The 18929-nt window shown below is 35.5% G+C and overlaps 1 protein-coding gene across 5 annotated transcripts in view; it reads right to left on the minus strand.

The window, feature by feature from the left end:
- Positions 1–18929, minus strand: part of GOSR1 (golgi SNAP receptor complex member 1) — a 73638-nt gene that overhangs the window by 13620 nt on the left and 41089 nt on the right. For all 5 annotated transcript variants that reach the window (XM_051992230.1, XM_051992229.1, XM_051992233.1 and 2 more), the window contains one exon: positions 630–659. In XM_051992230.1, coding sequence (XP_051848190.1) covers positions 630–659 — 30 coding nt within the window. The remainder of the gene's footprint in view (positions 1–629; positions 660–18929) is intronic.

Consider the following 18929-nt stretch of genomic DNA (forward strand, 5'->3'; position numbering starts at 1 on the left):
TCAGTCCTTCTTACACTTTAGATTAGGAACAAAAAGAAATAAAACCTAACACCCAATGGCCAGTGAAAAATTAAAAGAGAAGAATCAGCAATTACTAGAAAAGCAGAGCAGCTTGGGAAAATTGGTTGAAAGAATTATCCCTTTAATAGTTCCCATTTAGATCCCTGAATTACTATACAATCTATACAATATTATACTAAAATGCTGATAATGCTGACCGGTAATCATCATAAAAGTATTACATTATGTTCACTATATTTTGTATAAGGCAGGAAAGTGTACAATATATTTTAAAATATTTTAGTCAAAATGGTATAAAACGTTTTATAAACAAGTCACAGAAATGAACAAAGTTCAAGTTATGCAACATACTTCATTTGATGACAGAGAATAAATGATGTTTTAACAGACATGTACTCTCTAAAACCTTAAATTTGAAAAGCTATCTCCTTTTCAAAGGAAGTAAAAATACAAGCAAGTCATAAGCACCTAGAGCTTTGATCAATGACATTCTCTTCTTTCTGAGAAGTGGAAATAAAATTATTTCAAGTTCCAAAACATCTAATTATAAAGTTTATGCACATTTCATCCTAATCTGCACATTAACAGTGTAAAAAACATCTTCCTACCTTATTGTTTCTTCAATCAGTCGATCTGAGCTGCAAATAAAAGGAAAGCTGGATTTAATTTTATTTATTAAAATATTTAAATACATAAGTCCTACTATTACTGTTCTGTTACAAATGAATTAAAATTGTTTATTAAATTTGAAAAACAAGAATTTCTTTTCTCTAAGTAAAATCTTCAGAAATCTTCAGAAAAGTATTTAGAAAAGATTATAACCTAGAGCCAGTTTACGCCTACATATATATATTGGTGCTGCTTCCCTCAGTACCAATGGCCTTCCGGTCCTGAAACATCCAATTAATCAGAATATTTTCTCAAACTTGAAATGTTTTCTGCCAAGAAGATCCCTTCTCCCATAGTTGAGTTACTTGTGGAGAGACTGGCTGGCCAGGCCTACCATTTTATCCATTATGTTACCTAGCTGCCCCCAATACCATGCTGGTAGCCCAATACTTTCATTCTCACTCTCGACTTTACTTGCTTATTGTCTTCCCCATAATTTAAGCTCCTTGAGGGAAAAGCCTATATTTCAAATTTGCTATATTTGTAGCCCTAGAATGTAGCATAGTGACCCATAGTAAAGATTTAAGAGATGTTTGTTTCCTCCCTTCTTATCTAAAAAGTTGATGTTCTGACTATACAAATGATGAACCTTAATTCTGAGACAGAACTCCCATTAAGAAACCTGAGTTGCCTCCAGAACACAAGACATGTTTATCTGTGTACTTTCTGTAATTAAATAAAGGAGTTCAGTGACATTCTGGGTTAAATAGGTTTTTTTGCTGGCTAATCTGAGAACTACAAACATTGCCTCCATGGGAAACCATATTTTAAGTTACAAACAACTTACATAAAATAGCCTAGGCTCTACTAACCAAATATGCAACAATAATGCTCTTTGGGCATTTGGTGAGTTAAATTTTCTAGTGATATTAACAAATGAATTGTTTTTGCACTGTTATTACAAAATGATTTCTAGGTCCCCAATTCAATTATTATTTATGAAATCACTATAACAACTCCCAAAAGTGACCACTTCTAATTGGCTACTAAGGAATATAATCTTAAGATTTTGGTGGACTAATTTATCCACATATAATTTTAGATAAGATTGTTAAAGGCTATTCGTTATTTGCAAGTAAAAATGGTGAAATGGCTCAAATTTAACCAAGCTATGTCTTTCACTACTTTAACAAATTATCGCCTTTCATTGACCCACACTTAACACCGTACACCAAGATAAGATCAAAATGGGTTCATGACCTAGGCATAAAGAATGAGATGATAAATAAATTGGAAGAGCATAGGACAGTTTACCTCGCAGACCTGTGGAAGAGGGAGGAATTTATGACCAAAGAAGAACTAGAGATCACTATTGACCACAAAAAAGAAAATTTTGATTATATCAAATTGAAAAGTTTTTGTACAAACAAAACAAATGCAGACAAGATTAGAAGGGAAACAATAAACTGGGAAAACATTTTTACAATCAAAAGTTCTATAAAGGCCTCATTTCCAAAATATATAGAGAAATGACTCTAATTTATAAGAAATCAAACCATTCTCCAATTGATAAATGGTCAAAGGATATGAACAGACAATTCTCAGACGAAGAAATTGAAACTATTTATAGACATATGAAAATATGCTCCAAATCATTATTAATCAGAGAAATGATTAAGACAACTCTGAGATACCACTACACACCTGTCAGATTGGCTAGAATGACAGGGAAAGATAATGTGGATTGTTGGAGGGGATGTGGGAAAATAGGGACACTGATACATTATTGGTGGAATTGTGAACACATCCAGCCATTCTGGAGAGCAATTTGGAACTATGCTCAAAAAGTTATCAAACTGTGCATACCCTTTGATCCAGCAGTGTTTCTACTGGGCTTATACCCCAAAGAGAGAAAGGAAAGGGACCTGTAGGTGCCAAAATGTTTGTGGCAGCCCTGTTTGTAGTGGCTAGAAGCTGGAAAATGAAAGGATGCCTATCAATTGGAGAATGGTTGAGTAAATTGTGGTATATGAACGTTATGGAATATTATTGTTCTGTAAGGAATGACCAGCAAGATGAATACAGAGAGGACTGGCGAGACTTACATGAACTGATGCTAAGTGAAACGAGCAGAACCAGGAGATGATTATATACCTCAACAACGATACTGTTTGAGGATATATCCTGATGGAAGTGGATCTCTTCGATAAAGAGAGTTAATTCAGATCAAAGATGGACAGAAGCAGCTACACCCAAAGAAAGAACACTGGGAAATGAATATAAACTGCTTGCATTTTTGTTTTTCTTCCCGGGTTATTTCTACCTTCTGAATTCAACTCTCCCTGTGCAACAAGAAAACTGTTCAGTTCTGCACACATATATTGTATCTAAGATATATTGTAACCTATTCAACATGTAAAGGACTGCTTGCCATCTAGGGGAGGGGGTGGAGGGAGGAAGGGGAAAAATCGGAACAGAAGTGAATGCAAGGGATAATGCTGTAAAAAAAATTACCCTGGTATGGGTTCTATCAACAAAAAGTTATAAAAATAAAAAAAAAAATTATCACCTTTAAAGGAAAGTGGGTCCTATCAATTTGGCTAATAAATAAATAATTAATAGCTAACTTTTTCCCTTTAAAATCATCAGAAGAGTAGAGGTGGAACCAAGATGGCAGAGTAAAGGCAGGAACTACCAAACTTCTGCCCTAAACCACTCCAAATTTCTTTAAATAATGACTCTAAACAATTTTTAGAGGACCAGAATACCCCAAGAGACAGAGTAGAACATTTTCTAGTGGAAGCCTATAGAGAGCTAAAACTCTGAATCAGACAAGAGAGCACTTAAGGCCATTGTCTCACATTTTGGATGATGGCTCTCCTCACCACTGGTGCTTGCTGAATGTTTGGTAGTAAGATAATCATAGGCAAGGATTGGAGGGCAGAGGGAGAGAAGTCAGAGTCACTTGGCAGCAGGATGAGGAGGAGAAAGGCTGGAGACTGGATTCCAGAATCCAGAATACATCTTTGGCAGCTTGCCTGCCTCCTTCACTTCTCCCGCTAAAGACCAAGGATTTTGATTTATCCTGACTCTGGCTGACTCTGAGGCCCTCCAGGGAGCTAGCCCGTACTTTACAGAAGCCAACTTAAAAAGTCAGCCAAAAACCGACTGACACCAAGGTAGGAGTCCAGTGTGCAGTGCTGGTGCAGGCCCCACCAGTAAAGCTGGAACTGTCTGGAGACCCCTGAATCAGCACCAGTATGGTGACTTTCAAACCTCTTAGCAGGTATGCCAAGCCCAGTGCAGACTGCTCCAGCACAGACCAACCCCAGCTCGGGCCCCAGCCCCTCTGCTGCTTTAGTAACCTTGAGTTTACAGTGGGGTGGGGACATTCCTCACAGCTCCAGGGCAGAAAGGAGTGCTTTAGGTCAGGTCCTGAGAAAGATCTCTCAAAACAGCTGCACAAAATCCTTGAAATTTGGGACAGTGTACCACCCTACTTTAACAGAGTTAAATACCAAGTAATGGGCTAGGAAAATGAGTAGAAAACGAAAAAAGTTTCTGACAACTTAAAGTTATTATGATGACAAGAAGGATCAAAACACACACTCAAATGATAACAAAGTCAAGGCCTCCAAGAAAAATAGGAACTGGGCTCAGGCTAAGGAAAAGTGTGAAAGGGATTTTGAAAATCAATAGACATAAGAGGAAAAATTAGGAAAAGAAATGAGAAAGGTGCAAAAGAAAGTACAAAAAGTTAATTAAAGGAGAAGAATGCCTTAAAATCATCAGAAAATTTATTTCACTGCAGAATAATTTCAACATAAGATTTCTTTCATAGTTTCAATGTAATAACCAGAGAGTTACTATTGCACATAAACTATTTAAAAAGAAATATTTCCAGTTTTGTTTTGATAATCATAAGGATCTTGAACACTGCATAAGAAAACTATATGACCATACAGAAAATGTCCAATTAGGGAAAAGGAAATAAAAAGGTAGGTCAAAATAATAAGTATACACCATTGGGTATATAATATCGACCAATTCTACATGAATGGTCCTCAATAATGTAATCTCTGAAATGGAGATTATATAGGATTTCAGAATCATATATTTAGGGCTAGGAAAGACCTTAAAGATCATTTAGTTCAATTCCTTCATTTTACAGATGAGGAAAAAGTAACCCAGAGCATAAAGCCAACAACAGCAATAGCTACAGCTGCTGCTGCTATTACTACTACTACTATTACCACCACCACCACCACCACCACCACCACTAGCATGCAAAGAAAACTTACTATGTGCTAAGTACTTTATAATTATCATCTCATTTAATCCTCAAAACAACTATGAAAGACAGGTGCTATTATCATCCCCATTTTATACATGAAGAAACAGAAGTAAAAAGAGGTTATCCAGAGATACAGCCAGTCAGCATCAGAAGTGGATGTGAATTCAGGTCTTCTTGATTCCAAGCTGTGTTCATGCCACCTGGACTACATAATGGCCTTAAATCAGGTCTTAAGTGAATATTCAAGTCTTTTTCCATCTTGCCCACTGTCTTACTCCATTCTGTGGTCTCCCCTCTGCATTCCCACCTCTTACCCCCTTCCTACAAGGTAGATTGTATTCTATTTAGTTTAATTGGCCACCTAATCTGGCCCACAGTAAACCTACTACTTTATTTCCTTCTCAGATTTATGATATTTATTAGGTTTTTCGTGTTTATCAGTATATTTGATACTATAACTTCTTGCCAAACTCTAAATACATGTCATGTCTATTATCTAAATTTTGGAAAAATGAGGTTTGTCAAGAGATGGTTGCTTAAATTGTCACTAACATTTACATGGCACTTTTAAGATTTGGAAAGTACTTTATAAACTGTTGTTATATCATTTGATGCCATTAGTACTTGAATATTCTCACTGTTACATCTGCATTAGTTAACCATCTTGGTTTTTTCCCTGAGGTGAAACCCAAGACAAAATTTTGTCTACCATGGGACTATCTAAGTGCACTTTTCTTCCTTGTTTTCAAAGACCACTTTATGTAGTATCTCTCAAGTACAAAACACTGTTAGGCTTATATTTCTGTTTCAATTGAGCAAATTTATCTGGCATGAGCTAAGGAAAAAACCAAGCTACCAAAAGCAGATAGTTATAATTTACATTTGCTGTTTTTAAGCAAAATGGTTTGAAATGATTGTTCTGAAAAGTTCATAGCAAAGGAATCACCATTATAAAGCACTAAGGAAATAGTTTATAAGTTTGTTTCAAACCTCTAATCAAATAACTTCAACCTTCTGTGTGGGACAACTTTGTCTGCCCCTCTCCTCCCTGTATCTTGCATCTTTAATGAATAAAAAAATCAGAAAAGATTATGAAAAAAAGTGAAAATAGCTACTTGAGTTACTTGAATGTTGTTGGAAAAAATAGCTCAAACACCTGAGTTTGTTTTTGTTGAATTAAACAAAGTAAATGTCTTAAGTTGGGGAAGAAACATGGAGGAAGAAAACAAGTTTGTGGAATGCTTAGCAAGAACATTTGATTATGCTAGATCATCCCAAGAATAATTAAGGATTAAAGTGGGAGGAAAAAAATGGAAAAAAAAAAAAAAAAAGGTATCAACTTTAAGACATTGGTCTCTTCCATCAAAGACAGTTGTTTAAGGGTTTGAGCTTAAGTAAATAAATTTATAAAATGTATTCTGAGTATTTTATATGATGATTCTTTACAGTGATGTAAACCACCTTTTCAGAATAATCCTTTTAAACCAGCATCACAATTCTCCTTACACCATAGCAGGAAATGTAAGAAGCACTAATGAAAACAGCTGTCTGATTTCTGTTTGTAGATGTAGAGATAAATGATAGAGATGATATAGATGACAGGTAAAATTGTGAATTCCCTGGTCTAAAAAATTCCAAATTCAAAGACATGAGATTTGCGCTACTTGATTACTTTCAAATCCTATCTCCCACATTTAACTTATTTATTGGCAAAGTAAACTGCAGTTTGTTTAAAATCAGTTTTGTAGGAAATTTCTACAAGTGATCCATCTGAGCTTGAAAAAAAACAGATCATACCAAAGGCACAGGACTGCATCAGATGTTTCCAGAAGAAGGAAAGCATCTAACTTTTCCCTTTTATCTGTATGGTCTATTTATCAAAAGGGACTGCCCTCTATGTTTCTATTAATGTTATCAAAGGGGATTGCCCTCTTTAATTTAGATCTTTCTCTTTTCCCTCTCACATTGTGTTCCCATAAGTCTCACAGTTAGAAATCCTTGATGAAGTGTTTGATGGACATGTTTGTCTTTGGTCTGATTGACCATCCTTTTAAATTTAATAACTTGTTGGCCTTGATAATAAAATAATTAAATTGCCCCCCCCCAAAAAAAGGGAAACAGCTAGACAGAACCACACCCAAAAAGGAAGCAAGTAATGGAGTTAACATAATTCTGAAATTGTTATGGAATACTCTCAAAAGGGCTGAAAGAAGCCCTACTTTCCATATGTTAGGAAAAGAATAATGGATATGCCTGAAAGGTGGCACAAAATAGCAGAGAAGAGCACTAGAAATCTGGTTCATATCTCACCTCCTACACTTAGCTCTATGACAATGGAATACGTGTACTTCTCTTGGACTCAAGTTTCTTCATCTGCAAAATAGGAACTGAGACCTAGAGTCCAACTTGCTAGGATTCCTGGAAGGTTCAAATGAAACAAGGTAACAAGGCAGGTGTGTGTGTGTGTGTGTGTGTGTGTGTGTGTGTGTGTGTGTGTGTGTGTGTGTGTAAAATGCTTTGTGAACTTTATAGGATGATTTAAAATATTATTATAATTTCTAAAACACTCAGGGAAACTCAGAGAAACACCCTGGGAAAACACTGATAATTATTACTTTGTTTGCCTACTTTCTTCTACCTCCAAAATCTTTATGAAAGTAATCTGCATGTATACCAAAGGCAGCCTTGATGGTGAATTGAGAAGGAAAGGAGCAGACAAAGGCCAGTCTACAGGAGATTATCTCTAGTCCAAGTTACTAAAAGAGGCACAGGGACACCACTGTACTTCTTTGGTGATTAAGCCTGATTTCATCAAGAACAGGTTATGTCCAATTAATCTCATTTCTCTTTCTGACAGAATTACTGTTAGTAACAGTAAGATATGCTGCAAATATTTATCACAATAAGTTGCAATCTGAACTTTTGGAAAGAGTGTCTACATCAATGCAAATTTAACAGATTTTGGAAGTATTTTGGGAGATGATTTCTGTCCTACAGTAAAGGAAAAAATTACCCAATTATCTGTAACTGGTATTGTAGAAAGGGGGTAATTTACTTTTTAATAATTTCAGTTCTATGTGTTTGCAGAAAAAATTTCTATCAGCTTTGAGAAATGAAATAAGCAAAATTATAATTCAGTTTTCTGTTACAGTTCCAAGAAGTCTAAAAAGAAGAAAATAAGTCACTGTTCTAATATACAGTGTATGTTATACAGAAAGATAATCAGTATGTCTTGGTCACAAAGACTATCAATATAGTAAAACAAAGGCAGGTTGCAGAAACATTTGGCCAACTTATTCTTCCCCACCTTAAGGTTGTTTGCTTGGTTTTTTAAAGTAGTATGAATATTTAACATATTTTTTGCTGAAACAAAATTTTAGACTAACTGGCATTTCTTAAACTACCTGGATAGTCATTACAATTAAAGAATAAGTAAAGAGAAATTTAAGAGGCTGCATGATATGGGAAGGAGCCTAAAGCTTAAAAAGTCAGAAAATCAGAGTTCAAATCTTTACTCTGCTACTTATTTATGTCAATGATCTTAAATATAACACCTCCCTTCTCCGGGCCTTAGTTTCTTCCCTGTAAACTCTAAACCTTAATTAACCATTAAGGCACCCTATAGCTCATTCCATCCATCCACATAAGGTTATTCCTATTTCTATGTCAGCTGCCACGCAGAGCTAAAAGGAAGCACAGGATTATCTAAGCCAGGACTGCTTAAACTTTCCACTCATCCTTTTTTGCCTGAGAAATTTTTATATGAACTCGGGTCTATAGGTCTATAAAACAGGTATACAAATCAAACATTTACTGATGATAAATCATCATTTCACAACTCCCACAATTCAGTTATAAGACTTAATATGGGAAGAACCTAGTAAATGCCCTATTTTTTAGAAACAAAAAACCTGAGGTTCACAAATGTGAAATTTTGGGGTAAACTACATGATGCAGCATATGGGCTACCAAAATTACAGTTCTATTCTAATAGAAAGTAGTGAGGAATGGGGAAATTCATTCCTTCACACTGTTTTTAATAAAACAGTAATTTTTGGACAGTCAGTGGGATGTAACACATAGAGTGTCCCTTTAGAACAGGTAAAGCACAAATAATTATAAACATATTTAAAAAAAGAAGAAAAAAAAGGTAAGACAGGCACATATGCACTTATAAAAATTTTCTCAAGAAGTTTTTATCAAATGCTTTTATTACATGCCAGACACTATGCTAAGCACTAGGAATATCAAAAAACTACAAAAATACTCCCCATTCCCAAGAAGCTCGTTTTCTAATAGGATAAGAAAATAAACAAAACTACTATATACAAAGAAGAAATAGATAAATGGAAATAATTTCAGAGTGGAGGCACTGACTGGGAAAGGGTTTTTGCAAAGGGTGGGATTTTAACCTGAGTCTTGAAGGAAGCAGAAGAAACAAGGAGTTAGATGGTGGGGAAGCCTTCTAGTCAGGCATAGAAAAGCCAGGAAAAATGTACTGTTTTGCTTGAGGAACAGCAAAGAAACCAGTGTCCCTGGATCATGGACTATGTGGAAGGAAATAAAAGTATAGGAAGACTGGAAAGATGGTATGGGACTGGTCTGTGAAGAGCTTTGATGATTTAACTGATCAGAGGATTTGCTTCAGGGAACTTATTGGAGTTGAGTAGAGGTGTGCCATAATCTGATCTGTGATGTTGGAAGATTGTGTCATAGCTGAGTGGAAGATGAATTAGAGTAAAGAGAGATTTGAGACAGGAACACCAACAAGTAGGTTACTGCAATAATCCAGGAACGACAAGATGAGGGTCTGTACCAAAATAGTGGCAAAAGATCACAGGGGACATATTACAAAGGAAGAAAACTTCATGTCAGACTGGATTTAAAGGAAGAGAATGTGTGAGGAGTTGAGGATGGCATCTTGGCTGCAAGCCTGGATGACTAGAAGGCTGATGGTGCCCTCAATAGTAATAGGAGTGATAGAAAGAGGGCAGAGAGATGGGGGCAGGAAGGCACACACTAACTAAAATGAGTTCAGCTTTAAGCATGTTTCATTTAAGATGTCTATGCTCATTTGGAACTATGCTCAAAAAGTTATCAAGCTGTGCATACCCTTTGATCCAGCAGTGTTTCTACTGGGCTTATACCCCAAAGAGATACTAAAGAAGGGAAAGGGACCTGTATGTGCCAAAATGTTTGTGGCGGCCCTGTTTGTAGTGGCTAGAAGCTGGAAAATGAATGGATGCCCATCCATTGGAGAATGGCTGAGTAAATTGTGGTATATGAACGTTATGGAATATTATTGTTCTGTAAGGAATGACCAGCAGGATGAATACAGAGAGGACTGGCGAGACTTACATGAACTGATGCTGAGTGAAATGAGCAGAACCAGGAGATCATTATATACCTCAACAATGATACTATTTGAGGATGTATTCTGATGGAAGTGGATCTCTTCGATAAAGAGAGCTAATTCAGTTTCAAAGGATCAAAGATGGGCAGAAGCAGCTACACCCAAAGAAAGAACATTGGGAGATGAATATAAACTGCTTGCATTTTTGTTTTTCTTCCCGGATTATTTCTACCTTCTGAATTCAATTCTCCCTGTGCAACAAGAAAACTGTTCGGTTCTGCACATGTTGTATCCAGGATATACTGTAACCTATTCAACATGTAAAGGATTGCTTGCCATCTGGAGGAGGGGGTGGAGGGAGGGAGGGGAAAAATCGGAACAGAAGTGAATGCAAGGGATAATGTTGTAAAAAAATTACCCTGGCATGAGTTCTATCAATAAAAAGTTATTAAAAAAAAAAAAAAAGATGTCTATGCTCGGCTTATTAAATTGTGATTCTCGCTCCCATCAGTCTTGTAATTGAATTTGGGGGTTGCAAAATTAGGATTTATTATCAGTAAATGTTTAATTTGTATATCTAGTTTATATACCTATATATGCAGCACGGTCATGTAAAAATATCTTGAGCAAAAAAGGGTTGTGAACAAAAAAAGTTTAAGAAGTCCTGATCTATGGGACATCCAATTAGTGACAAGGACTGATGATGATTAACAAAAGCAGAAGAATTTAAATCAGTAAGATGTTTACAGTTAACACTAGTCTGAGTTCAAGAAGGAAATCATTAATGAATCCTTTATTTTTTTGATCCTATTAGTTCATCTGAATCCTGCCAGAGATACCAAGTCAATATAGCTTCCACCCAAGTTCATCAACACTACCCATAGGGAGTTTTCTGAAGTGCTTTTGCAGCCTGTTCTTCTTGCAGAGATCTGATTTCTGCCCCGAGTGCTAGGGAGAGGTCACATCTCATATGCCAGAAAATCCAAAGTTTAATGAAGTCATTCTAACAGAATAAAGGAAATGGGCATATGAGTTCACAATTTAACTGAAAAATTCCAAACAAAGAATGAGTGCTGAATTAAAACCTGACTTTTCTGAAGACTAGCTGGACAAGAACATGTGAGTAAGTAAGCAAAGTATTGTTCGAAGCAGCTCTCATCTGTTTGACCATCTGTTTCAGTATGGCATGCATTTTCATCAGGTGAGACAGATGGAGAGACAGATTATTTGACAAAATAATCTAAAAATATCCCATGGAGAAAAAAATGGCAAAAACATGCTGAAACTCACAAATGCTATTTTAAAAAGGGCACAAATCCAGTGGTATCTAGCATTAAGCTAAAAATACAGGTAGATATATGATCTCTGTAACAAAAGATGTACTCTATCAAGTATCATGTTATACATAGAATAAAAAGGGGGCGACTGGAAGAAATGAAAACATAGTACTTTGCCCTTCATTTTTAGAAGCCTATCACCACTGACTGACTAACAATGGTATAAGACGGAAGAAGGGCAGCTAGGTGGGGCAGTGAATAAAGGGCTTGGATCTGGCTTCAGATACTTATTAGCAATAAGTATCTGTGAATATGGGCAAGTCTCTTATCTCTGTTTGCCTCAGTTTCCTCACCTGTAAAATGAGCTGGAGAAGAAAATGGAAAACCACCCCAAATAGATCACAGATTTGGACATAACTGGAAAACAACTAAATAAATAACAATAAAAATAGAACATTTAGAACTGAACATACTTGATGTGGTAAAATGGGTGGAAGTTTTATCAGTTTGTTTTTAACTGAAATTCTCTTGGTTTGGGAAGCTGGTGGTTGCAATTGAGTACCCAGTCCCAATTGTTCTTTACTTCTAAGGCACTGGCACTAGATGCTAGGTACCTAGCAGCTGCTATGAAATGGCTACTTAAAGTTCCTTTTATCTTTACCTTTGTCCAAGGGGTATTCTCTACATTTCAATAGATTACTCTTTATGCTTCCCTTTTCTACTCATCACTAGGAGCTGATAACTAAAAATGACATGAATTCTATCTATGTTGCTGTTTTTTAAATCTCTATTAGTAGGATGCCCTCAGTCCAAAAATCCTTGTCTATCCAAATGTTCAACTTCATTACATAATCTAGTCATAGAAGGACACCTCAAATTTCTGCCAAGCATTATGTAAAATACTAGATTTACACTTTAACACTATATTGAAGACGAATCAGAACTACAGAATCAAAGGATTGGAAAATGTTGCATCATCAAAAAGTTATTTTCAACTAAAAATTTCCAAGATATGCAGCACTTACTCACACACAAAAAAACTAGAACTAACTGCTCACAAAGAGTTTCTAATCCATCCTTCTGCCTTTGGGAGGAATTCTACTTAAATTGTGAACAAATGATTTTCTTTTTACAGTCTCATAAATTTTCCTGTTTGCTTTAAAAAACAACAAACATTAACAATCCAAAAAGCCTCTAAATCAAAATCATTTCTCTCAACTATTATGATGCAATTTAAACAACTTTTCGCCAAAACAATAACAATCTATACCTGATAATCATGACATTAACCCTTAAGCCCTAACATTTCTTAAGGTCTAGATATTATTCTACCAACTGTTAATTATCTGTATCACTCTCTTCTTAAGAGTACCCATTTGAAAAGAACTGCAACTATGTGAATTTATAGAGGTAGGTCCCATATACTTATATAAGCACAATGAAGAAAGCTAGCAACTTCTGAATAATTAAGCCCCCAAATCTTATGATATTAAAATTTAACAGATTTGAAAATATAAACAATGTTTTTTTCTCTCTTTTCTTCCCTCCCTCTTTCCCTCTCATGATTAGTAAAACTTAAGAGAAAATCTGATTGTATTCAAAATCTATTATATGCCATGAATCATAGAATCATGGTGTGGGACTTCTTAGTAGGTTTGTCAGAATATTAATAAGGTAGCCATCTACCTGGTCATTCTGTTTCAAAAGCAATCTATAATTTGAGGGTTAAAGAGTAATAGTTATTTAGATTGTTTCAGATAGTCTGCATTTAGAGAGCCAGGTATAATTCCATACTAATAGGTAAAAGCTAAAAGTGATTAGAAAATAAAGGTGATCTACAGATAAAAAGATATTAAAAATTAAAAGCTTTGTAAAAAAGTGTATTAAGAAATAAATCAATTTCACAGCACCTCTATTTTCTAGTCTATGTGATAACAGATAGAATGACTGATTACCAAAACAAACTCCTATATAAAGTTCTCAAAAAAAAAAAAAAAGGACCCTAAATGATTTTACCAATAATTCTCTACTACCATGAGCAGATTCTTTTCATCTTCATAGGTACCTGTAATTGCAAAGAATTCTAAAGTGAAACTCAAACTTAAGAAAATATTTGCATAATTTCACATGTACATTTGACATTACAATGCTGGCCTTATCTATAGTTGGGAAGGACTGCAGGAAAAGAATGAAATTTTTTTGAAAAAAGGATATTAAAATACATAATTTATTTTAAAATAAGATATTTAGCTATATAAACAACCAATTTACAAGATTCTCATACAAGATGTCCAAAAAAATCTTAGTGTAATAAGCTTTAAGCTTTGATACAGAGTCCAGAACTGAATTCTAATCTGGCCTCAAAGCTGAGGGACCTAAAAAAGGTCACTTAACCTCTATTTGCCTCAGTTTTCTCCACTGTGTAATAAGACTAATAACCTTATTATTAAATAAGGCTTGTTGTTAAGGATCAAATGAAATAAGAGGCTGGGCACAAAGTAAGTGCTACATAAACGCTTATTCCCTTCTCTCTCTCCTCCCCTTAAAGCCAAGATTTCTGATATATTCTCCATGTAGAAAATTTCTCTGCCCTTCTTTGCTTCTGTTGCCCACTCTTTATCCTAAGGGAAATAGTTCTGAAGCTTTTAGAGAAATCTATGGATTTATTAACACACAACATTTCCTCTGCCACATCACTGTCCCTACAGCTTGGAAAGCTCTCTCCCCATGAGAACCTCAGGGCTCTCTTTATGCTTCAGATCAAATTCTGCTTTCTCCCCATCCCCCACTTCCCAATTACATGGTCTCTATTAAATAGATACTTAATATTTTTCAGGTTCTCCTTTGGAATATAAGGTCCTTTAAAAAAATTTAAAAAAAAAAAAAAAAAAGAATATAAGGTCCTTAAGGGCAGAGACAGGATTTTTTTTTACCTTGGGATTCCCCAGTTTCTAGCACAAGGCCTGGCACACATTAGAACTTCAAAACATATTTGCTGTACTGAATGAAGAAAGAAAGAAATGGTAGAAGGGCAAAGGCTTAGGAAATCTCATGATTCACTTGCCTCAAATATATCTCTTCATTCTATCTGAAAATTTTTACTTTTAAGTTATTAACAATTAAAGATTAATATGGGTTAATAAGTGCTCTAGTTTAGAGAATATAAATATGCTTTTGATGATTATGGCACGATCACAAACAACATTCACATATGAAGTACTAAGTATAGTTTTAGAGGATATTAAATTCCAGTATATTTGAAGAGTTAGGGATAGCCTCTCCTTCCTTTGATAGGATTGGCTTTAGCCCTTGCCTTGTACCCTGACCTGTAGGAAACTGCCCAGTAACAAAGGCTGTTTGGGAGAGCAAAGGTGACTGACCTTGTTCAATGAAATCTTTGAAATGTAGCATAACCCAAGCCCCCCCTGCACCAGTCTGGGTGGGCAACTGCATCCTATTTTTCTGTTTCTTTTGAGGCTGGCTGCCTCCCATGGGAACTGGCTCAGAAATTTCCATATAAATGGAACCCTTTCTCTAGCTTGATGCTGGTCCCTTAAAGACTAAGCCCACTTTGCTGTTTGGCATAAAATCTGTCTTGACTGAGAACTGACTTGCTTCCTGAAATTTTTTCCCTAAGATCCCAACTGATCCCAATAGATCCTCCTCGCTCTCCCATGGGAAGAGAAGAGCTGAAAGTTTCATATTGAATTTATTTTATACTTGAAAAGCAAGCTCTTCCACAATTCAATTTAAAAAGAAAATTCAATGGTTTTTGCAATAAAAAGTCATGCCAAAAAAACAATCATCGTTGCTTTGGTGAATCATCACTTACAATGCTCTGGTGCTACTGAAAATAGACATTTCAAGTTCCAAATACCAAATGTACAATCAAACATCTATAACAAAACTATCTGGGGGATAATCTACCCTAGTTCTTAAAACCAGTTTTATTTCTCATTCCAGTTTACCTCTACAATTTTAGGCTAGGAACTTCAGGCAATTAACCTAAATTTCCATGCCCAGAAAAATTAAATAGAAGATGATTGCTACATCTGATAGTAACCATTTTCTGTTGAGTGAGTCAGTGAGAAATCTCAGAATTCCCAAGTGGATTATTTATCATGCTGGAAGCACTTCTGAAAGACTTAACAATAATGAAAGAAATATTAATAATTATAATGAGCATTAAGCATTCATGAAATGAGTAAGCTCTTTCAACCTTCTGTCTTTTTCACCTACCATTATACTCCCCTTTTGATGTCAAGAGGAAAAGATGTCATTCTATATTTCTCAGGCTAACTCACCCTGTGATTTAAGAGAAAAAGTATTGACTCAGGAGTCAGAAGACTTGGATTCAAACCCCACTTCTAATACTTATTACCTGTGTGAACTTCATTAAGTTAAACCTCTTCGAGCTGGGCTCTGAGGCCCACTCTAGAACTATGTTTCTAATCCAATTCTGCATTAGAGCACATGTCCTCCCATCTCCTTTTGGTCAGTTCTTTTAGCTCTTCCCCTCCCCTCAATTTCTTCAGCACTAGTGTCACAATAGTCCCAGCTCAGTGTTGGACATAATCAGAAGTTGGTAGCTATTGTCTCACGGGCAGAGAAAGCTAGCCGGATATGCTAGAAAACTAAGAGGAAAGACGAAACAAAGACAAGAGTATCAAGCAAAAGTCGAAACTCAGTTACTGCAAACACTCTATATATCATGAGCTCCTTTAGGATAGCTGTCTTCTGTCTCTTTTCGTATTGTCAGTAAGCATAGTGCCAAGCCAAAGGACCAGCCAAAATAGAAATGTCAGGAATATCAGCGCATTACTGAAAGCATTAAGTGAGAAGTCAGGAATGGGGCCAAGAGGCAAAATGCTACAGGAACATTCCATTATGGTAAATTAGGAGAGTCCCTGGGAAAGAAGACAGGCTGCTGCACATAGTGCACAATGAGTCCATCTGCATGCTTTTCTTTAAAGAGTCAAATATACTCTTTTTTTCAGAAGGCAGAAAACACCTGGGCTCCTTTCCCTCTGCCTATAAGAATATTTAGGTTTCCTTTATCCTAAAAAAACTTCTCTAGACCTAGTTACCCTCTTGAATTACCATCTTCTCTCTCCTTCCCTCCACTGCTAATCTTTTGTAAAGATAAGACTAAATCTGTTATTGCTCAATAGCTGTGACCACAATACATGGTTAATTAAAGAAAAAACGCAGACCTAGACATGTGGCAAAGTGTCTGATGATACTGTGAACAAGAAGAAAAAATACAAGTAGCTAGCCAGTATGGTTAGTGCATTTGGAATCGTATGAACAGTGAATATATGCGTTCATATCAATTTAAAAGGCAGTCTTTAACACAAGACCAAAGAGCCCTGTTCCATTCAACATTATTACTACTGACTTGGTTACAAGATAAAGATGACATACTTATCAAATTTGCAACATATAAGAAACTGGGGGGTAATTAATACAGTGAATGACAACACTGAGGTGATTCCAAAAAGATGATGACAGATGGAATAATTGGGTAAATCTGACAAATATAAAGTCTTAACACTTAAAAAAAAATGCAGTTATACAAAAAACAGATTAGGGAGCTACAGCAAGACAAGAGTTCAAGTGAAAAATCCCTAGAGTTTTTAAGTACACTCAAATGAATGAACCTTATGACAAAGTCAATAAAAGGCTAATGAGATCTTAGGCTATGTTAATAAAAGTCTATCTAGAAAGAAGAAAATGGAACATTTGTATGGCATTCTACCCTGAAGAGATCATATATAGAACGGTACCTTTGTTCAGTTTCATCTAGGTGACACAATGACAAACGAGTAAATCCAGGACAACAATCAGCTCCATGTCATTTGCACAACTGTCAAGCTTGCTATCTCTACCTCCATTTAAGTCTTTGATAAAAATGTTGAATAGCAATGCATTTTAGGGGCACTTGCTTCCAAGTGTCAACAACCCATGTGTCTAGTCGCTCTACTATCTCCAAATCTACCTATGTGGACTTAGCCAGCCATCTCTCTCATCTCATTGCCTCCAAGTCTTTGCCAAAGCTTTACTGAAACAAAGCCTTGTATTTATTACTTTCTATTGTACTTACCTTGTCCCTGTAGTCTCATCTTGATGAAATCATGCCTAGAATTTAGTGAATATTGCTTCCCTTTCTAAAGCAAGTCACAGATATATTGGCTGCCCCAATGATACTGAGAGAGCAGGAGTCTAAAAAGATGTCCAGAAACTCCTCCTTCTGTTCAGGTGGTACATAATAGAAGTCTACAACAAAATTCTAATTCTACCTTCACTGATTCTTAATGTGTTTCTTGCCTCAGATTTCTGGATTTCATTATATGGAAAATCTTTTAAATATATAATGTTATTCTATAAAATGCCATATCATATAAACAGATTAAAGAAAAAGAAGTAACAGTGATGCCAAAAAGGGAAAAGAATGTCAATGAAACAGAAAAGAAAAGAAGTTCAGAAAGAGACCAAGAAAAGCTTAGAACAGGATTGTAATTAGCATGTTAAATGAGTTATGTGCTTTTGGAAAGCTATATGTAAGGATCTTTTAAAATCCTATAGGCTAATCTTACTTTAAAATTCTCTTACTTTCCATGGAACAGAGAGGTAAATCTATAAACCCATGAGGACAATATTACTGCTTCGTGAAAAAGAAGTTCACTTGGCTAGATTTTAGTAAATTCACTATGAACTATGAACTTGTATTTTATATTGTTAAAAAAAAAAAAAAGCTTTACTTCCTGCAAGAACAAAGTAATGAAGTAGAACAATCAAACCATCGTATTTTAAATGGGTGATTTGATGCTATCAACTTTTAACAATCTCACAAAAAAACATTTTTTAAACATCTCGTCTAGGTAAAACCTTATCTAAGAAAGTCCAGGTCCACATTTTCGTCCAATGCTTCACTGCTTTTTAAACCTTTCAACAAATACTGTCCAATTCTCAGATCCATCTTTATCTTTCATTATGCTTGTTCCTCTCTATCTACAATATCAAATCTGCTGGCTGATCCCAGCAGTTACACATTTGCACTCACTCACTCTGGCCTTTGAAGCTCTGTTCCTGCCCAGAAAATGCTTTCCTTTCTTCTCTAACTCTGTGGTAATAAGTTCCTCTTCTCCTTCAAAATTTCCTCCTTGAACCAATTCCTCTCCTGATTCTAACTATTCTATATTCACCCCAACAATCTCATAATATGCTTGAAAACAGTTATAATTTGTATGAATTATTCCACAGATCATAGAATTTTAAAGTTGGAAGGATATATAGAGTGCATATCCAACTAGAATTCAATAAACTGTATATAAGATATTGTCATATGCAATTCTAATTCTCTATGCCTGTATAT

Source organism: Antechinus flavipes, chromosome 4, assembly GCF_016432865.1.
Source record: "Antechinus flavipes isolate AdamAnt ecotype Samford, QLD, Australia chromosome 4, AdamAnt_v2, whole genome shotgun sequence".
Lineage (NCBI taxonomy): Eukaryota > Metazoa > Chordata > Mammalia > Dasyuromorphia > Dasyuridae > Antechinus > Antechinus flavipes.